General features: G+C 37.1%; 1 protein-coding gene across 2 annotated transcripts in view; it reads right to left on the reverse strand.

The window, feature by feature from the left end:
• LOC120419349 (hemicentin-1-like) overlaps window positions 1-20,404 on the reverse strand; it is a 134,236-nt gene that overhangs the window by 20,742 nt on the left and 93,090 nt on the right. For both annotated transcript variants that reach the window (XM_039582020.2, XM_052710085.1), the window contains exon 8: window positions 12,861-12,928. In XM_039582020.2, the coding sequence (XP_039437954.1) occupies window positions 12,861-12,928 (68 nt within the window). The remainder of the gene's footprint in view (window positions 1-12,860; window positions 12,929-20,404) is intronic.

Below are 20,404 nucleotides of genomic sequence, written 5' to 3' on the forward strand. Positions count from 1 at the left end.
CGAGGTTGTGAGTTGCTGGAACTCATCAGTGAGGATGCCGGCAAGATTTCTAGTAGACTAGAACCGTAGAGAGGAGCTGAATCGAAATGTCAAAAGGGCTCCGATTTGGCTCAAATTGGGCATGGAAGTTCCAAAATATCAAAATAATTTGACCTTTCTTTTTTTGTTTGATCCTATCCGAAATAGGGTGTTCCAAAAAATTGCGTTTTTTAACTCACCACGTTTTAATAGAAAGGTGTTTAGTTGGGCTTTTCATAAAAAATACTAAAATATTTTACTAAGACGTACTAAAAACATAGCTGAATTCACATGTATAGTGCCCCTGTTCATATAAATGTCCCATATGCATTTTGGTGGATTTTTAGATTTATAATGGATAAAATATATTTTGGCTCTACACTTACTATTTTGACAATTTTGTTCTAAAAATGTTGAAAACAACGGCACACCTGTTTGTCCTATCGTTGAAATGTTTGCATACGAGACCCACCTAGAAAGTGTTCACATATCAGTTCCTCTGCGAACTTATCAACTCTGGATTCACTCATCTGCCACTGATCGCATAAATGTCCCATATGATGCAGTTTGGTTCAAAATTAAGTGCTCTTTCAAAAGAGCCTATAATATTCAGTACTTTGTTCTAGAAATCTTGGGGAGAACCTTTTTTTCGTGAATATTAAACACGTAGCCTTATGTGTTAGACAAACTTGCCTTGCGTTTTTCTCAGTTTGCTGTTTTTGCATATGGGACGTTTATGCGAACAGGGGCAGTATAGTCAAATGAAAATTTTACTTGCTGACCTTCAAGGTCTCGAGACCAAAGAGCTTACAGATAAAAATATGTTTCTAAGATTTTCAGGAGTTCTTACGTAACATGTCGAAAAATTGTGAATATATCTATTAATATAATTCTGAGTTATGATTTTTTGAAACAAGAACAAAAAAACCCGGAATTCGGTACGTTACTGAAACCCAAAGCACCATGCGTCTACAGCTGAAAAGTACTGGGAACTCATTTCGATGGAAAAGCATGGTACTTTGAATTCTGTTGTTATACCGAAATCTCTAATTTTTTTCTTGATCGCTTGAAGTTTGTTTGGGAAAAATCGTCAAAATTTATGAAGAAATGCAACTGTTTTTTTGTTTTTACCTGTGGAGGACGCAATAATTATTCAATTATTACCAATTCTTGGAACTAAGATCTTCATTGAATTTGGAAAAACTTTCCCAAAGATACCTTATTTTTAAAATTTTTGTCTAAAAGTTATTAGCCTCCAAAATGACCACTTCTGCGTGGGCGGCTCGTAGGGGAAATCTATAAACAATTATTTTTAATCACACGTGCATGCTATATTGCTAGAAATGGTCATTGGATAGTTATTAAGCCATCCACAGGTAAAAACGTTACATAATCCACCTTAGGTGGTTGGTGCCTTCCTCACATTTAGAGGGTAATGCTATCCAAAATAGATACAAACAGTGTTCTATCAATTTGATTCATTATTCATATCATCAGATTGGGTAGTCAGATCTTCATAATTGAGGGCACTTATGTGCTTATAACTTTTGATAGGGTTGTCAGATCTTCAATCTTTTGAACTCGTTGGAATGTTCTTTTGATCACCTATCCAATGACAGGTTGCATGATAGATCCGGAAAACGCTTTCATCGAAATAAATGAGATCCGGCCTCTGATAAGTGCATTAATAACACTTAACTGCCCATGATCGCATAAATGTCCCATATGCATTTTCATCGTTTTTGAGTTATTGATGCAGTTTGATTCAAAATTGTGTGCTCTTTCAAAAGAGCCTATATCATCCAGTACTTTGTTCTAGAAATCAGGAGGAAATCCAGTTTTTTCGCGAAAACTTAACACGTAGCCTTATGTATGGGACAAACTTTAAATGCGTTTTTCTCAACTTGCTGTTTTTGCATATGGGACATTTATGCGAACATGGGCAGTTAAGTGCTTATAACTTTTGATAGGGTCGTTAGATCTTCAATCTTTTAAGGTCGTTGAAAAGGTCTTTCGAATACCTTTCTAAAAATGTATAACATGACGGAGTTTCTTACAAAAACCACCCTTTTTACAATCTTCCGAACTTTTGTTAAAATCGTTTTTTTAGCATAACTTTTGAAGTACTTTACTAAACTTTACAATTTTCAAAAGCGTCTTATGGGACCCCAAGACGGATCGAATGAGAGCAATACGGTCCAAATCGGTTGAGCCAGTGCCGAGGTAATCAACATCCCACCACACACACAGACACTTGCTCAGAATGTGATTCTGAATCGATAAGTATACATGATGGTGGATCCAGGAGGTCAAATTAAGAATTTCGTTTTTCGAGTGATTTTATAGCAGGGGTGCCCAACCTTTTAGCCCTGTGGGCCAGATCTGATTTTACTGAAGCAGTGGCGGGCCGGAACTTATGTTGGTAAAAGTACAAAAAAGTAAAAAAAATATCATTAAATGTATTTTGTTAAATTGTTTGAAGTAAACAAATAAATACACTAGTGTTGCAAATATGATTCAAATATTTTGATTTTAAGAAAGAAAAACAAAGATAACTTTCAAAGATGTGTTTATTTCATTTATTTTTTTGTTTTGGTTAAAATTACCCTGATATCATTAACAAAAAAAAAAAAAAAAAAACATTTTATTTTCGACGTTGCACGTTTTTTTCAGGTTTTAAAAATCAACGAAACTAGAAAACATTTATTGAAACAAAATTTGGATTCAAATCTTCTTTACAAAAAACAATTTTTGCGTTGTTGTGCACCTTTATTCAAATATCTAACAAAACATTTCAAAATGATATTAAAGAAACGAAATTAAAAAAAAAGTGGAGAAAAATAAATATGTGATAGTTGTTTATTCGTCATTCTTCAAATTTCTTAGAATTATTGAAGTGAATGAAAATAAATTGCTGTCTGATTTCTTGACTCATTTCGAAACATTTTTTAATATTTTAAAAATTTTAACAGGGATCTTTATTTTCGATATGATTGATCTGCTTTTTTAAAGCTTTTTTTTCAGCAAACTTTATCATAGAAAAGCTTATCTGAAAAAAAAAATATTTTTGCTTACACATTTATGAAAAATCAATTTTAATCAAAATCCTCAAAAATGTAACAATTCAAATAGAAGTAAAAACAGCCAAAACTTTATGAAATTTAAATTAAGTGTCTTTTTGCAACCTTTTTACACATTTTTAAAGTTTAATAATTGATTCTGAAAATATTAACATAGAAAAGATAAGAATTAAATTCAAACATAAAGAATGTTTAAATGTGAAATAAAATCATTTTAAAAAATACAAAGGCAAAATCGAAACAAAACGTTGAATTAGCAACAATTTTTGTCAGAAGAAAATTAAACAAAAAAATATTTCGTTATAATATCTGAAAATTTGATCTCAAGATATTTTTTTAAATATTGACACTAAATTTATTTACAATTTTTGAACAGCCTTTAAGGCCGGTCATAAAACTATTTTGAAAAACCGTCGCGGGCCGGATGAAATGGCTTCACGGTCCGGACGTTGGGCAGGCCTGTTTTATATCCTTTCCTCAGTAAGGTGAGGAAGGCAAAAACTGAAACAGTTGCTACAATCCATACATTTTGGCGATTTTTCCCATACAATCTTCAAGTACTTAGAGGGAGGGGGACCGTGGTCAGAATGAGCTTAAATTTTGAATTTAGCCTAGTGATGGGTCAATCTTTTATTTCAGGGGGTAGCTCCAAGTAAGATCGGATTTGGACCACCCTATAGTGTAGGTGTATTCAGCTTTATTTTGTTTAAATTTCTTAGTATTTTTTATTAAAAGTTCAACTCACCTTTCTTTTTAAACGTGGCGAGACTGCCGTAGAATTGATTTTTTTTTCAAAAATGTTTTTTTGCAAAAATTGTTAAAAACGTATTTTTGTGTAGCTATTTTGAATAGAACCACCCTAATCACCTAACAAAAAAAATAGGTCTAATTATTGTGGTGAAGAAACTCCCATCCCAAATTTGTGCCAATCGGAGCACTTTTGATCTGGATTTTTTGATGAACATCTTGATCTTGGGCGTCATCGTACGCTCTTTGGGGGGGGGGGGGGGTTACCGTAGGTGTGACAAGATGTGACGAAGGGGAGAGAGGGGGTTTGCGAGACTGTGACGTCACGCTAGGTTTTTTTTTATGATTGCATAATATTAATTCGAAATGTACACAATTAAATTAAATCCTCTTTTCTAAAATTATTTGAAAACGAAGTTGACTTTATAGCTGTCGGCCACCATTGCTAGTACCAACCACTGGTGTCTTCTTTTTTATCTACAAGGACTTCGCCGCCCTGGGCTCCTAAGTGTATGAAAGTATGGCACGGAGCGACGGCGCCGAATACCGATATTTACACAAAGAATTTTAGAGCGCCCGCCGCGGGATTCGAACCGGCAACCTCTGGATTGTGAGTCCAGTGCGCGGTCCGATTGATCCACACGGGCGGGACCTAAAATTATTTGCTTACTATTATTTAGAAGTACCGTCATCAGGGGTGACATTGGGTCTGGCGGGTGAGATTGGGTCATACAAATTTCTGCATTTTTGTATGACCCAAACTCACCCCCAGACCCAATGTCACCCCTGATGACGGTATCACATTATAATTTATTATATAGTCACATTTTTTTTCAACTGGAACTTCAATATTTTGCAAATTCTTGCTTGATAAAAATAAATGCTTTGAAAGCAGGGTGTACATAAGAAAATTTCGTTTGTACGATGTACAATAACGAACTGCATTACTGAATTAAGATAAGTTGATCAGCAGTTGAAAATTCGGTAAACTTTACCGAATTCGGTAAAAAAAACTTAGTGTGTATAATACAATTTGTTGTATAACTTGATATCTGCAAATGAGTAATTGGTTTTTTTTTCACTAAAATTAAGTTTTACACCTTCCAAATTTATACTTTTTTTTACTCTGTACCAACTATAAACAAAAAATTGAGCCAGAGAAAAAATCCGGAATAATTTTCAAATGAGTTATTAACTTTTCTGAAACCAAATACGCAAAAAAAGTTTCTCCTGGTATGGGATCAATTAAGTCAAATCAATTTCTGGCAAAAAAGCACATAAATATCACCTATGTTGATTTTTTGACTATCTTTCCAACTGTAGGTCGGATGATGAATTCGGACATAGTTTTCATAGAGATAAGTGAGATCCAGCTTCAGAAAAAACATGAATATCTATAAATAACACTTAAGCGGTCATAACTAAAGTCAGTGTTGCCAGATCTTCAAACCTTCAAAAGTTCATTTTTAGAGCAGATTTATAACCTCACCTCAGCAAGAGAGTCTAAAAAGGTCGACATGCGTCACAAGAATTCTAAAACAAAATTCTCAGATTCATGTTGAGGGGCCAGCATTACTCGAAATGAATTCATCAATACATTGGTTAACGAATGTTTTAGAAACGCTATTTTACTACAAATTTAGTAAATAACCTTACTTAACAGTATTCCCCACGGTTGGGCTAATTTTCAACTGTCGATCGGTTCGTTCACCCCCATCCCGTCCAAATCCCACCCACAGTCCACAGAGACCACCCCAGAAAACCACAGCACAGCTTCACTGCTCGCTATTACCAACTTCTTGGAAAAAGCTCAATCCATTTCCGTTCCACCCATCGCTTCCCTCCGTCCTCCCCGCACCCAAATGAAGAATGATGAAAATTGAAATACGCTGTTTTCGGGAAGGAGGTACTTTGTTGGGGCTTAACTTTTTATTAAAATTGAAAATCAACACCAACACAAACGAAAGGCAGCAGCGCGCATTTGGCGTGGCATCGAATCCTTCGAATATGAAACATAATTTGGTTAATGAAATCCCTCACTTTCCTGGCAGGGCTTCACACCCTCACACGTTTTTCCGCCCTCCAAGCGTCTTTTCGGGGATTCAATCCGGCACAGTTATAATGGAAGGGGTGGGAATCTTTGAAAATGATCAGTTCTCTAGGTTTGTTCATAAGCTTATTTAGGCATTTCTCATGTTTTATAGGTATAAATTAATAACATTAATTAATAAATGGATGAAGCTTTTAATGTCAAAGTCTGCTTTTAAAATTGCAAAAAAAAAAAAAACAAGCAAAAGGTCGATTCTGGACGGCTTCAGTTTTGCGGTCCCTCCGGCCTGAAAAGCGGAAACGACGAGGAAGGAATGAAATTGTAATTTCATTATTGGTGTCCGCCGATTTTTTTTCCCGTTTGCTCTCGTTGGCTTCATTTTCTGCATGACGTTCCTGGCTTTCCGATTCACGCCGGCGACGAGGTTCATTAGGGGAAATTCTCCTATGTTTGGCAGGTTAAGCACTCGCTCCTAATTCCGTCCAATTTGCTAATTTTCACTATTTAAACAACATTTTTTGCAAAACTTTTAATAGAAACTTGCTTGCTCACTTCCTATTGAGCTATTTATCACTCGATTTCAGCTGAAAACGCTTTTGATGAGCTGTAATTGAACGTAAAAGTGCTGATAAGGCAACATTAGAGGCACGATTTAATTAGATGCTGTTCCCCTACTTTGCATTGTTCTGTGAATAATTCGTAAATTGGATTTCATCCATCGCTGGAGGGGGATGTCTGGCGCAAAAAAAAAAAAAAAAGAGAGTGTGGAAAAATGAATAGAGGAGGAGAAGGGGGAATGGCTGAGGTAACATGATTGAATTATTAATGACTCCGGTGGGGGTGAAAAGCTGTAATTTCCTGGATTAAAGACGAGGTTGGAAGCTTGTTTGAGGAGCACAGAAAGTAACACGATGCACTGAGGAAATGAAGATTAAATGAGTGTGACGTGAACGCATTTTTGGGATTTAAAATATTAAACACTAGCAGAGAATGCTCCTTATTTCAGTAAGAAGGTTTAACAGCCAAAATATTTATAACCTAACCTTCTCAGCATTTTTTTCAAGAAATTTGCTATTTGTGTGCTTTTTGTTTTGTTATTATATTTGACTTATTTAAGTCATAGGTGTTTTCTTAAAACAACAAAAACAACAGCGGTTGCCTCGATTTCTCTTCGATTTGCGTAAAACCTCGGATTCGTGATCAGGAACCAAAATTATACATTAGGAAAAAGCAGGAATGTCAAACCATTGAGTTTTCTGAAGCGATGGGGGGTCGTATATTTTTTATTTAAACTGCTTAGTAACGGACACGAATAAAAAGACATATAAAAAGAATGCTAAGTACTCAATGGCTCGGGTAGTCATTTGACTCCTATGCTTCCGGTTGCAAAAGATCCAGATTTCGCTATATTTTTAACGGCCTTCCTTATTGTTTTTTGGTTAATATAACAACAACTTTTCCACAGAAAAATGCCCGAAATGATTTAAAACTTCATGCATCCATCCTAATAAAAAATCCTGCAAAAATAAATTACATGGTTAAATAATATCAATTTTATGCTTTTTCTTCAAAATATTCATTTTAGTTTCAATAAAATGCAGTAAAACCACAAAAATTTGTTAAATGTTCTCAAGCAGTTTTTAATGATTTAGTTTCCTACGAAACTACATATTTTGTTTACAGATGGGTAATTCTCCGCCAACTCACACAGCAGTTGTCACGACTCCTCTTCGATTTGCGTGAAACTTTGTCCTAAGGGGTAACTTTTGTCCCTGATCACGAATCCGGATCCGTTTTTTGATATCTCGTGACGGAGGGGCGGTACGACCCCTTCCATTTTTTAACATGCGAAAAAAGAGGTGTTTTTCAATAATTTGCAGCCTGAAACGGTGATGAGATAGAAATTTGGTGTCAAAGGGACTTTTATGTAAAATTAGACGCCCGATTTGATGACGTACTAAGAATTCCGAAAAAACGTATTTTTCATCGAAAAAAACACTAAAAAAGTTTTAAAAATTTTCCCATTTTCCGTTACTTGACTGTAAAAAAATTTGGAACATGTCATTTTGTGGGAAATTTAATGTTCTTTTTGAATCTACATTGACCCAGAAGGATATTTTTTTCATTTGGAACTAAATTTTTCATTTTTAAATTTCGTGTTTTTTCTTACTTTGCAGGGTTATTTTTTAAAGTGCAACAATGTTCTACAAAGTTGTAGAGCAGACAAATACAAAAAAATGGTATATAAACATAAGGTGTTTGCTTATAAACATCACGAGTTATCGCGATTTTACGGAAAAAAAAGTTTTGAAAATGTTGGTCGTCGTCGATAATGGCCGTTCATCGTCACCCGCTACAGACACGGACGACGAAACAAAGAGAAACGCAAAATGTAACATTTTCAATTTTTTTTTCGTAGAATCGCGATAACTCGTGATGTTTACAAGCAAACCCCTTATATTTTTTTTTGTAATTGTCTGCTCTACAACTTTGTAGAACATTGTGATACTCAAAAAAATAACCCTGCAAAGTTAGAAAAAACACGAAATTTTAAATTGAAATTTTTTGTTCTAAATGAAATAATTGCCCTTCTGGGTCAATGTAGATTCGAAAAGTACATTAAATTTCGCTTAAAATGACATGTTCCAAAAAAATTTAAAGTTGAGTAACGGAAAATGGCAAAGTTTAAATTTTTGTAGTCTTTTATTTCGATGAAAACTACGTTTTTTTGGGAATTCTGAGTACGCCATCAAATTGGGCGTTCAAATTACATAAAAGTGACACCAAATTGCTATCTCATCATCGTTTCAGGCTGCAAATTATTGAAAAACACCTCTTTTTTCGCATGCTCAAAAGTGGAAGGGGTCGTACCACCCCTCCGTCACGAGATATCAAAAAACCGACCTCGGATGCGTGATCAGGCACAAAAGTTACCCCTTAGGACAAAGTTTCACGCAAATCGAAGAGGGGTCGGGGCATTTTTTCCCTATTTCGTGTTAGTTGGTAGAGAATACCCAGATATAATTTTGTCAATCAAATAACTGATACTAAATATAAATTTTTAGATGAAACATGTTTTCGACACCAAAACAACATGTTTAAAATATAAAGAGCAGTTCCAGCTCAAATCAAGAATTTTTCTATTATTTTTGTACCCGACTCTCTCTAATTTCAATGAAACTCTGTAAACATGCTAACCTAGGCAGTTGCACTCGAGAATGACATTTAAGAAAGGCGTATGTTATTCAAATATTTTCTTTATTTCATAATTTAAAAATTACGGCTTCAAAACGTTGCATTGTATCAAAAAGTGGTCAAAGACAAACTTGTAGAAAATGGACGAGTTTTCGGAAAACTCGAATACACTGAAAAAAAATACACACCACTTCTTTGAGTTTTTTTTTTACATTCAAGTTTAAACATTAAATTCTAAGGTGATTTTTTCGATTAAAATTTTTGAGGAAATAGCCAGATACCGCATTCGCACGTTCTCCTTTAGCCGGTTTTAGAATGTAAACAAGGTGTTAGCTCATACAACTTTGACAGTTGCGGTTTTAAAAACGATTATAACCGGCCCGTGCGAATGGGTCATAAGACGAAAATTGCTGGTCTCTTCTAAAAAAATACTAAAATCATTTACTATATCTGTTTTTTTAAGTGGTCTAAACTTTAACATTTTCAAAATCCGATTGAGGAAATCGATTCTCCAGACAATTTTACATTAAAGTCCATTGTCCATTGTCCTAAGTCCAATTCTTGTGAAGATTAACAGCGGTTTTAAAAATAAACATGTTGAAAAACAGGGGTTTTGGCATTCTTTTTTTGTTTTTGGCCATTTCTATATTACAATCTTGATTTTTCAGTCTCGAAATTGAATGTATGGGCTCACAGATACAAGCTTAATTACATTGCTCATAACTGCAAATAGGATCAAAATAGAATATTGTTTTCAGTGTAGTGAAGTGGATGGTAGCAGCCTGGATAGTAAACAGGGTTGTAAAAATATCAAAATATCAGCTCTCAGCAACTACAATTATCCCGCCTGAATATTCATGCCTCGAATACAACGGCTCTTCTCTCCCTATTGAAACTCTCAGCGCCGAACATAGCCGAACACGCTTTCGTGTTTACACACTCGCGATTGACATTTTCCTTTTCTCTCTCATTCCCGCTTCCACGATCATCCTATCGCAACAGCGTTCAATCACAAAAGCCGCCACAAAACCAATTTCGCAAACGCAGTTGAACGGGACGTCATGTGTGGTCGGCTCCTAATCGCCATATCGCATTCTCTCTTGCAGTTTTCGGAGAGATTGAGAGACTCAGCGGTGAGAGCGCATAGTCGCGGAAAAGGGGAGGAGTGATAAAGAGAGATTGACATCGCTGGGAATCACGAGACACAAGAAGAGATCTCACAAGCTATAGTGACGGCCGCTATACTTTCGGACATTTTTGGTGCAGAGATAATCAATTGATAGTTTTTCTATCACTCATTTGCAACACTGATAGTAAATAATAAGATGTAGCAAAACGGGTCAATTATGAAACCCAAATATGAGCTTGATTGGTTGCGCCAGGGCCTGACGCTTTAACTTTGAATTTAATTGGGATTGAATCCCATCCATCCGTGTTCCAGGGAAAAACTTAGCCGAATAGTGCGAAAAGATTCGTCCACTATTTAAAATGTTACAGAATTTAAAAGACAGCCGCTGAAACATCAACTTTTTTTTCAAGCTCTTCTGGCAGGGGGGATCATGCCCTGAAATGCTCGCATAATTGACCCGATTTGTTACATCCTAGTTAATAAGCTCACGGGTCATTTCAGGTCATCTGGTTATACTTTTGGACTCGACCTTAATCTATCAATAGTTTACAGAAATCTGTTTGGTGTCGAATTGACCATCCCCCTTTCTTTGGCACCGCCCTCTTTTTGGGTGATTTTCTAAAAAACTTTGTAGGGGGAGAGGGGGTAATATGCACCCTCGGGGCAAAATGCACCCCCTGCTTTTCTCGGTATTTGGAAGAATTTTCCGGGGAAAAAATTATAGAAATTGGATGCTTAACATTGCTAAACCATGCTGGAAAAAATTGAGCATCGTGGTATAAAAACAGCTTAAGTTATTTGCAAAACTTTAAAATGTTGTGTTTTCATCTAATTTTCATTGAACTTTCATTATGACTTTCGGACAATATAAAAAGCGTTTATTGTTATTGTAAGTGTTTAGGTATTTATATAGTTTTTGCCATAATCTTCATTATTCTGTAGATAGATGAGTCCAAAAACATCAAAAAATGCATTTTTAATTAAATTTTCTGCAAAAAGCGTGGTCGGGGCAAAATGCACCGCTGTGAAGCTCATTTCTAGATTAAATTTTCAAAACAACCTATCCCTCATGGGTTTCCTATGCAGATAGGACCTTTTGAAAATTTAATCGAGATTTGTAAAAACAGCGGTGTCATCTAGTGGTGACTAGTGAAAACTGCTTTTACCCGGTGCGTTTTGCCCCATGTTGTGGTGCATTTTTCCCCGTTGTTGTAGTGCATTTTGCCCCAATGTTGCGGTGCATATTGCCCCGCATGGTTGTTTGAAATGAATCAAAAATGTTTTTAGAAATTTGATATTTTCGAACAATTTTGAGGTTTTTAGAGACTTTTTTCACATGGATGACGAAGAATAATAGTTGTTTTAGAACATCGAACAAAATTCTTTCACAGTAATGCTGTAATGGTTGAGAAATCACAGTTTTCTCTTAGGGGGTGCATATTACCCCCTCTCCCCCTAATATTTTACTCGTAACTTTCCAGCTATACGACCAAAAGACTATCTTTCCAGTTTATAGGAAATTGTTCAAGGAATTCATAAAATATAAAATATCAACTCTCAAATGCATTCCAATACTGTTTATATGCAGTTTATGGTTTAAAACGGTGTTTTCACTCATTCCTTAATTTTCTATTGTTTTTATTTAATCACCATCGTGCTCCCTGGACAATTTTACATAAGAATCAATGCATATCTCGAACTAATCCAAACCATTGCCGAGAAACCGCCCTTCAAAAATAAAAAACTCAGAATTTCTTATGCAAAACTGGTTGCGCCATGTACCAGTGCATTGAATTGCAAACCCCTGAAAGTAGGCCTTGAGCGCAACTGTAGCCCTCGAAATTCAGGTATTTTTTTAAATTTTTAGAGGGCTGTTTCTCGGCAATGGTTTGGTTTAGTTTGAGATATGCATTGATTGTTATGACAAATTGTCCGGGGAACACGATGGTGATCAAATAAAAACAATATAAAACTAATGAATGGGTGAAATCACGTTTACACGTTCGATACAATAGCGATGTAAACCGGTCAAGAAGGCTTTGTGAAAAGTTCATATTTACGCAGCTCCAAAGGGGTCAAGAAACAGCTTTACGAACAGCAGGACAAAGGAGAGGGAACGATTTCTTGGGGCTTTTATTCGCCCTCTCTGGCTTGCTTTTGTTGCCGCTACTGCTCATTTGAATTATTTTCGTCCGGTTCCTTACCAAGTTGGTTCTAGAGTGATAGTTTCCAACAATGTGCATGATATTGTTGATGGTTTGAGGATTACGAGAATTTGGGATTTCCGACGCAATATTTCCAAATTCAAAGCTCGCGGGGAAAAACCCAACTGCCAACATGCAGTTGGAGTTATTTCCGGTTGTGAATCACAGCACAGTTTAGGCGAATCGGAAATTGGTGAATTTTCCACCGACTCTCTGTGGGAGTGCTTGGAATCACTTTGATTTCGGAACTCCCCCGCAAAGTCCCGCTTATTTCGCAATCTCATTTAGGGGTGGCGGCTTCCCACAAATGAGAAAATCCATCAGTTCGATTTCCGCACTCAACCGGTCAACCCTGGAGGTCATCCTGAAACCTCGTGGAACCGCCGCCAACCAACGTAACCGACGAAGTAAATTAATCACTTTGCAAAACAGCTTACCTATTGGGAAGTACGCTGACCAGCAGCAGCTGGAAGCAAACCAGCGAGACCACCAGCGCACGGATGATCTGTGGGTGGGCGTGTGTGTAAATCCACGTGGGTTGAGGTCCAGCAGCATCCAGCATCCGGCAATACGATGGACGATGGACAGATGTACCGATGGCCAGTGATTAGTTCCGTGAAAGGAAAAGAGGAGAGAAAGAGAGGGGATACAGATAAAGCAACAGACGGAAACTTGATTAGTAAATTATTTTACCGTTCTATTTGTGTGTTTGTGTGTATGTGGTTAAGTGTTTGTGTGAGTTCAGATGTGGGCCAGTCATCAGATCGCTAACGAGATAAATGGCGATATGGATCCGGCCGGAGAACAGTGAGTTGATAGGGTGACAAAAAATGTGCTGTATTCCGAACATATTCCATTTGCTTATGAAAACTACTTGTAGGTTTATGCAATCTGATAAATTTTAGAATATTTTTTTATGCGGTAGATTTTGATAGTTTATTTTTAGATGAAAAAAGCATTATATTGTTGACCGATGCTTACCGTAGTAGAGAAATTCTCTACAAAATTAGTCTTTTTCTTTTAATTTTAATTTTTGTATTTTGACAAAGAACTTTGTCCTAAGGGCTCTATTCTGGTGAGGTGTCAATCCAGAAAAACGAAAAATGTCGCGCGTTACGAAAATGTTGCATGCTTGGTACTGGGGAAGGGGTCTGCAACGCAACAAGACACTGTTGCGTGGAATTTTCCACAAAGTTGAAACAAAAAGCGAATGATGAGGTTTGGGATAACCGGCACAAAAAGGCGGGGCATCCGTCACCATTTCGAGCCAATATAAACCCCGCTCGATCAGCCCAAGAAAATCAATCTATCGCTGGACGCCGAGGAGTGAACAACAACCTGGACCTGGAAGCAGATGGCCTGGAGGCCCAGAAGCAGTTGGCCGAAAAGCAGCTGGCCTGGAGCAAGGAGCAGCCCAAGCGGAGGCAGGCCAGCCGGAATATTCTGGCCACAAGACCCGGAGTGGCCAGAACCCTCAGGGGTGTTCCGATGGAAGGCCATACGAGACGGGACAATATGGGTATCAAACTTCTTGGATTTTGATACTGGTGAAGAAAATGGCCATTTTGACAGTATTGGCAACAACCTGGAGTGGCCGGTGCTCTCAGGGAGGTTCTCCCGGGAGGACATTAACAGAACCATACGATTTTGGGCAATATGGGTATCAAACTTCTTGGTTTTCAATACTGGTAATGAAAATGGCCATTTTGACAGTATTGGCCATAACCTGGAGTGGCCGGTGCCCTCAGGGAAGTTCTCCCGGGAGGACATTTACCGAACCATACGATTTTGGGCAATATGGGTATCAAACTTCTTGGTTTTCAATACTGGTAATGAAAATGGCCATTTTGACAGTATTGGCCACAACCTGGAGTGGCCGGTGCCCTCAGGGAGAATCTCCCGGGAGGACATTTACCGAACCATACGATTTTGGGCAATATTGGTATCAAAATTCATGTTTTTCCATACTGGTAATGAAAATGACCATTTTGACAGTATTGGCCACAACCTGGAGTGGCCGGTGCCCTCAGGGAGGTTCTCTCGGGAGGACATATACCGAACCATACGATTTTGGGCAATATGGGTATCAAAATTCATGTTTTTAAATACTAGTAATGAAAAATACCATTTCGAAAGTATTGGCCACAACCTGGAGTGGCCAGTGCCCTCAGGGAGGTTCTCCCGGGAGAACATTTACCGAACCATATGATTTTGAGCAATTGTTCAAGGCTCAACTGCGATCGTTGACGATGACGATGGAATGAAAATCGTTGGCAAAAATGCTGCCTTCACGACTCCACGGCAAAACAAAACAGCCAATCAGAGAGCGGAAAGATTTTTGCGTGGGTCAAAGCACGCGCTTGCTTGCTCAAGGACAACTGCGATCGTTTGACGTTTGGTACTTGCAAGCGAAAATTGAATTAATATTCGTTAATTTTTTTTAAGTGTAAATTTTGGGGGAAATATTTAAATTAATTTAAACGCCAAGCGTCAAAAGCTTTGAAAATGCACCAAAAGCAGTGCATGAATCATTTGAAACAATAACTCTTTCGTGAATTTTTCGTTGGCGCTGAAAAGCGCCATTTTGTTAAATTGCAGCAGAAGTTGATTCTTGTGGCCATCTTCTCGAGCGTCCATCCAAGTAGGCCTTGTTTTTCTCCTTCGACGTCGTTTTGGCAGCAATTTCACGCACACGCTGGCGTGTTTCTTCTTCTCGGAGCTTGCTCTTGATTTCCTCCAGTCGTTGATTTTTTTCCGCTGCTGCTGCTGCTACGATGTTGTCGGTTCGAACGATGACGATGGAATGAAAATCGTTGGCAAAAATGCTGCCTTCACGACTCCACGGCAAAACAAAACAGCCAATCAGAGAGCGGAAAGATTTTTGCGTGGGTCAAAGCACGCGCTTGCTTGCTCAAGGCCAACTGCGATCGTTTGACGTTTGGCACTTGCAAGCGAAAATTGAATTAATATTCGTTAATTTTTTTTAAAGTAAAAATTTTGGGGGAAATATTTAAATTAATTTAAACGCCAAGCGTCAAAAGCTTTGAAAATGCACCAAAAGCAGTGCATGAATTATTTGAAACAATTACTCTTTCGTGAATTTTTCGTTGGCGCTGAAAAGCGCCATTTTGTTAAATTGCAGCAGAAGTTGATTCTTGTGGCCATCTTCTCGAGCGTCCATCCAAGTAGGCCTTGTTTTTCTCCTTCGACGTCGTTTTGGCAGCAATTTCACGCACACGCTGGCGTGTTTCTTCTTCTCGGAGCTTGCTCTTGATTTCCTCCAGTCGTTGATTTTTTTCCGCTGCTGCTGCTGCTACGATGTTGTCGGTTCGAACGATGACGATGGAATGAAAATCGTTGGCAAAAATGCTGCCTTCACGACTCCACGGCAAAACAAAACAGCCAATCAGAGAGCGGAAAGATTTTTGCGTGGGTCAAAGCACGCGCTTGCTTGCTCAAGGACAAATGCGATCGTTTGACGTTTGGTACTTGCAAGCGAAAATTGAATTAATATTCGTTAATTTTTTTTAAAGTGAAAATTTTGGGGGAAATATTTAAATTAATTTAAACGCCAAGCGTCAAAAGCTTTGAAAATGCACAGAAAGCAGTGCATGAATCATTTGAAACAATAACTCTTTCGTGAATTTTTCGTTGGCGCTGAAAAGCTCCATTTTGTTAAATTGCAGCAGAAGTTGATTCTTGTGGCCATCTTCTCGAGCGTCCATCCAAGTAGGCCTTGTTTTTCTTCTTCGACGTCGTTTTGGCAACAATTTCACGCACACGCTGGCGTGTTTCTTCTTCTCGGAGCTTGCTCTTGATTTCCTCCAGTCGTTGATTTTTTTCCGCTGCTGCTGCTGCTACGATGTTGTCGGTTCGAACGATGACGATGGAATGAAAATCGTTGGCAAAAATGCTGCCTTCACGACTCCACGGCAAAACAAAACAGCCAATCAGAGAGCGGAAAGATTTTTGCGTGGGTCAAAGCACGCGCTTGCTTGTTCAAGGCCAACTGCGATCGATTGACCGTTGACACTTGCAAGCGAAAATTGTTAATATTCGTTAATTTTTTTTTAAATGAAAATTTTGGGGGAAATATTTAAAATAATTTAAACGCCAAGCGTCAAAAGCTTTGAAAATGCACAGAAAGCAGTGCATGAATCATTTGAAACAATAACTCTTTCGTGAATTTTTCGTTGGCGCTGAAAAGCTCCATTTTGTTAAATTGCAGCAGAAGTTGATTCTTGTGGCCATCTTCTCGAGCGTCCATCCAAGTAGGCCTTGTTTTTCTTCTTCGACGTCGTTTTGGCAACAATTTCACGCACACGCTGGCGTGTTTCTTCTTCTCGGAGCTTGCTCTTGATTTCCTCCAGTCGTTGATTTTTTTCCGCTGCTGCTGCTACGATGTTGTCGGTTCGAACGATGACGATGGAATGAAAATCGTTGGCAAAAATGCTGCCTTCACGACTCCACGGCAAAACAAAACAGCCAATCAGAGAGCGGAAAGATTTTTTGCGTGGGTCAAAGCACGCGCTTGCTTGTTCAAGGCCAACTGCGATCGATTGACCGTTGACACTTGCAAGCAAAAATTGAGTTAATATTCGTTAATTATTTTTAAAGTGTAAATTTTGGGGGAAATATTTAAATTAATTTAAACGCCAAGCGTCAAAAGCTTTGAAAATGCACAAAAAGCAGTGCATGAATCATTTGAAACAATAACTCTTTCGTGAATTTTTCGTTGGCGCTGAAAAGCGCCATTTTGTTAAATTGCAGCAGAAGTTGATTCTTGTGGCCATCTTCTCGAGCGTCCATCCAAGTAGGCCTTGTTTTTCTCCTTCGACGTCGTTTTGGCAGCAATTTCACGCACACGCTGGCGTGTTTCTTCTTCTCGGAGCTCGCTCTTGATTTCCTCCAGTCGTTGATTTTTTCCGCTGCTGCTGCTGCTACGATGTTGTCGGTTCGAACGATGACGATGGAATGAAAATCGTTGGCAAAAATGCTGTTTTTACGACTTCCCATTCCTACCAGTACATCAAAAAGCGAATAACGTAGGAATGGGATAACCGGCGCAAAGGGGCGGGACATCCGTCTCCATTCTAAGCCAATATAACCCCGATCCGTCAACCCTGGGAAATCATTCTATCGTTGGACGCCGAGGAGTAAACAACAACCTGGCACCGGAATATTCTGGCCACAAGACCCAGAGTGGCCAGATTCCTCAGGGGTGTTCCGATGGAAGGCCATACGAGACTGGACAACATGGGTATCAAACTTCTTGGATTTTGATACTGGTGATGAAAATGGCCATTTTGACAGTATTGGCCACAACCTGGAGTGGCCGGTGCCCTCAGGGAGGTTCTCCCGGGAGGACATTATCGAACCATACGATTTTGGGCAATATGGGTATCAAATTTCATGGTTTTTGATATTGGTAATGAAAATGGCAATTTAGAAAAAGTTGGCCAAAAGCTGCAGTGGCCGGTGCCCTAAAGGAAAGTTTTCCCGGGAAGACATCTTTTGAACCAACGTGTTTTGGCAATATGGGTATCACAACTCATGGTTTACAATACTGGCCATTTCGTAAAAGGTGGCAACAATCTGGAGAGCCCGCTACCTCACGATTGTTCCGATTGGGGGACAAACATCGAATTATAGAGATATCATGGTTTTTTTTAATACGGAGCTTAAAGAGAAATTAAACGAAAATATAAATCCATTAATGTTTTGATTTTATCTGACGCATAATTCAACAAAATTGCGTAATTTTAAAAGCTTTTCTGCTAAGTTCTTTGTCATACTGGTCATGTGTAACATAACCACCTGCACCTTTTTTAATCCGGCTGAAACTTTATTGGTGCCTTCGGTATGCCCAAAGAAGCCATTTTGCATCATTAGTTTGTTCATATAATTTTCCATACAAATTTGGCAGCTGTCCATACAAAAATGATAATGGAAAATTCAAAAATCTGTATCTTTTGAAGGATTTTTTTGATCGATTTGGTGTCTTCCGCAAAGTTGTAGGTAAGGACTACACTGAAACAAAAAATGATACACGTTACATTTTTCTTGGTGATTTTTAATTTCATATTTTGTCAGTTAAACTTGATTTGTAAAAAACAATATTTTTATTTTCTGATAAGTTTTCTGGGAACATCAAATGCCAACTTTTCAGAAATTTCCAGAACGGTTAAAAAATCTTTAAACGAGTTATGCATTTTTGAATCAATTTACTGATTTAAAAAAAACGAGATATTGGTCGCAAAAAATTTTCAACTTCATTTTTCGATGTAAAATCGAATTTGCAATTAATTTGAAAATATTCGCAGTTAATCTTTTTTTTTTTAATTAGTGCCCACACACTACGAAAAAATCGTATAATTTTCCCTTAAATAAGATGCACATAACTGGAGCGTCTAATCAAACGTAAAGCTACGAAAAAAAAAATCATTCGTGGTCGTGTGAGTAAAGTAAAATGAATAATTATTTGGTCATTTGAAAGGGGATTGGCCTCGCGAATGTGACTTATTTTGTTTGCTAAGCTAGAAGTTGATATCTTGAATACTCCGCTATATAAGAAATTTTCGCAATGATAATCATTTTTTTGAATTGTTTAGATTTTTTTTAAATATTTTGATGAAACTTTATGTGTACCAAAGAAGAAATTTTTCATAATTAGTTCTTTCACATAAGTCACCATATAATTTTAGCTGGAGTCCATACAAAATGGATATTCAAACTTTCAAAAACCTGTTGATTAAGAACTGATCGTTTTAATGTCTTTGAAAAAGTTGTACACTTAAAAAAATAACCACTTTTTTAATTCCGCTGTTCACGCTCAAAAACATTGCACAATATAACTATTTATTAAAATTCTCTTCAGCCTGGACAAGATCTGAAAATTTCGTATAAATATGCTTTAAAGACTTTAAAGTTTGGACTAGAGCGTCCAATTTCCCGTCCCGGGAAAAAATCCCGGGAATTCCCGGGATTTCTCGAAAAAAAATATTTCCCGTTTCCCGGGAAATTTCTAAATTTCCCTGGAATTCCCGAAATTCAAGCGAAAGTATACATATTCTTAACTTTTTGGTTAATTTTTAAAACTTGAAATAAATAAATAATGAAAGCACTTAATTTTATTTTATCAAATTCAATTTACTGTTCTTATTGAACGTATCAGTTGGTCTAAAAATTTCATGTCAAGATTTATTTTAGATTATGTTAATTTCTGAAGCATTCACAACTAGGAATAGATCTTGTTTATTTTTTGGGCAACAATAATTGCGATATTATTAAATGAAAATAAACAATTAAAATGTGATATATCATTTGAAAATAAGGTACCACATCCCCCCAAGATCATTTTTTTTACGTTTTGTTTACCATGACCAAATTGGAAGAAAATTGAATTTGTATCATTAAATGTCTCTAAAAGGATTTTTGCAGGAAAAAATAGGTGAATTTGTTTAAAAGTGTTCGAGAAATAACAGTTAAAAGTTGAAAATGTATCGAGCACTAGAGATACTAAGGGCGTAAAAAAACTACTTCGTATTATATTAAAAAAAAAAACCAAAATATGCCAACATATTTTAAATACTAGCTCCAAACATTTGAAAAATTTAGTTGTGATTACATAAAAATAGTATTTCAAGTGAATACCAGATTTTTGAGGTAAATTAAATGCTTATCGATTTTTTCATGAGATTAAACCAGTTAGATTTGTTCTGGATAAATTATTTGCCATGAAAATAATATTTTCTTTAATTTTTTTTTCATTTCAATGTTTTGCCATGAAAAACGCATTTGCTTCATAATTTTTTTTTTCATTTAATCTAAATTATCAATTTAATTCTTTATTATATTCTCTCAAATTGGTCACAGAGACGTATTCAAAAGCAATTTTATCGTTTTGGAACATGGATTAATTTTACTCACTTTCCAAACACTTTGATTTAAAAAATTCATCCTAGCTACTTCTTATCAATAC

This window comes from Culex pipiens, chromosome 3, assembly GCF_016801865.2.
Source record: "Culex pipiens pallens isolate TS chromosome 3, TS_CPP_V2, whole genome shotgun sequence".
In the NCBI taxonomy this organism is placed as follows: Eukaryota; Metazoa; Arthropoda; class Insecta; order Diptera; family Culicidae; genus Culex; species Culex pipiens.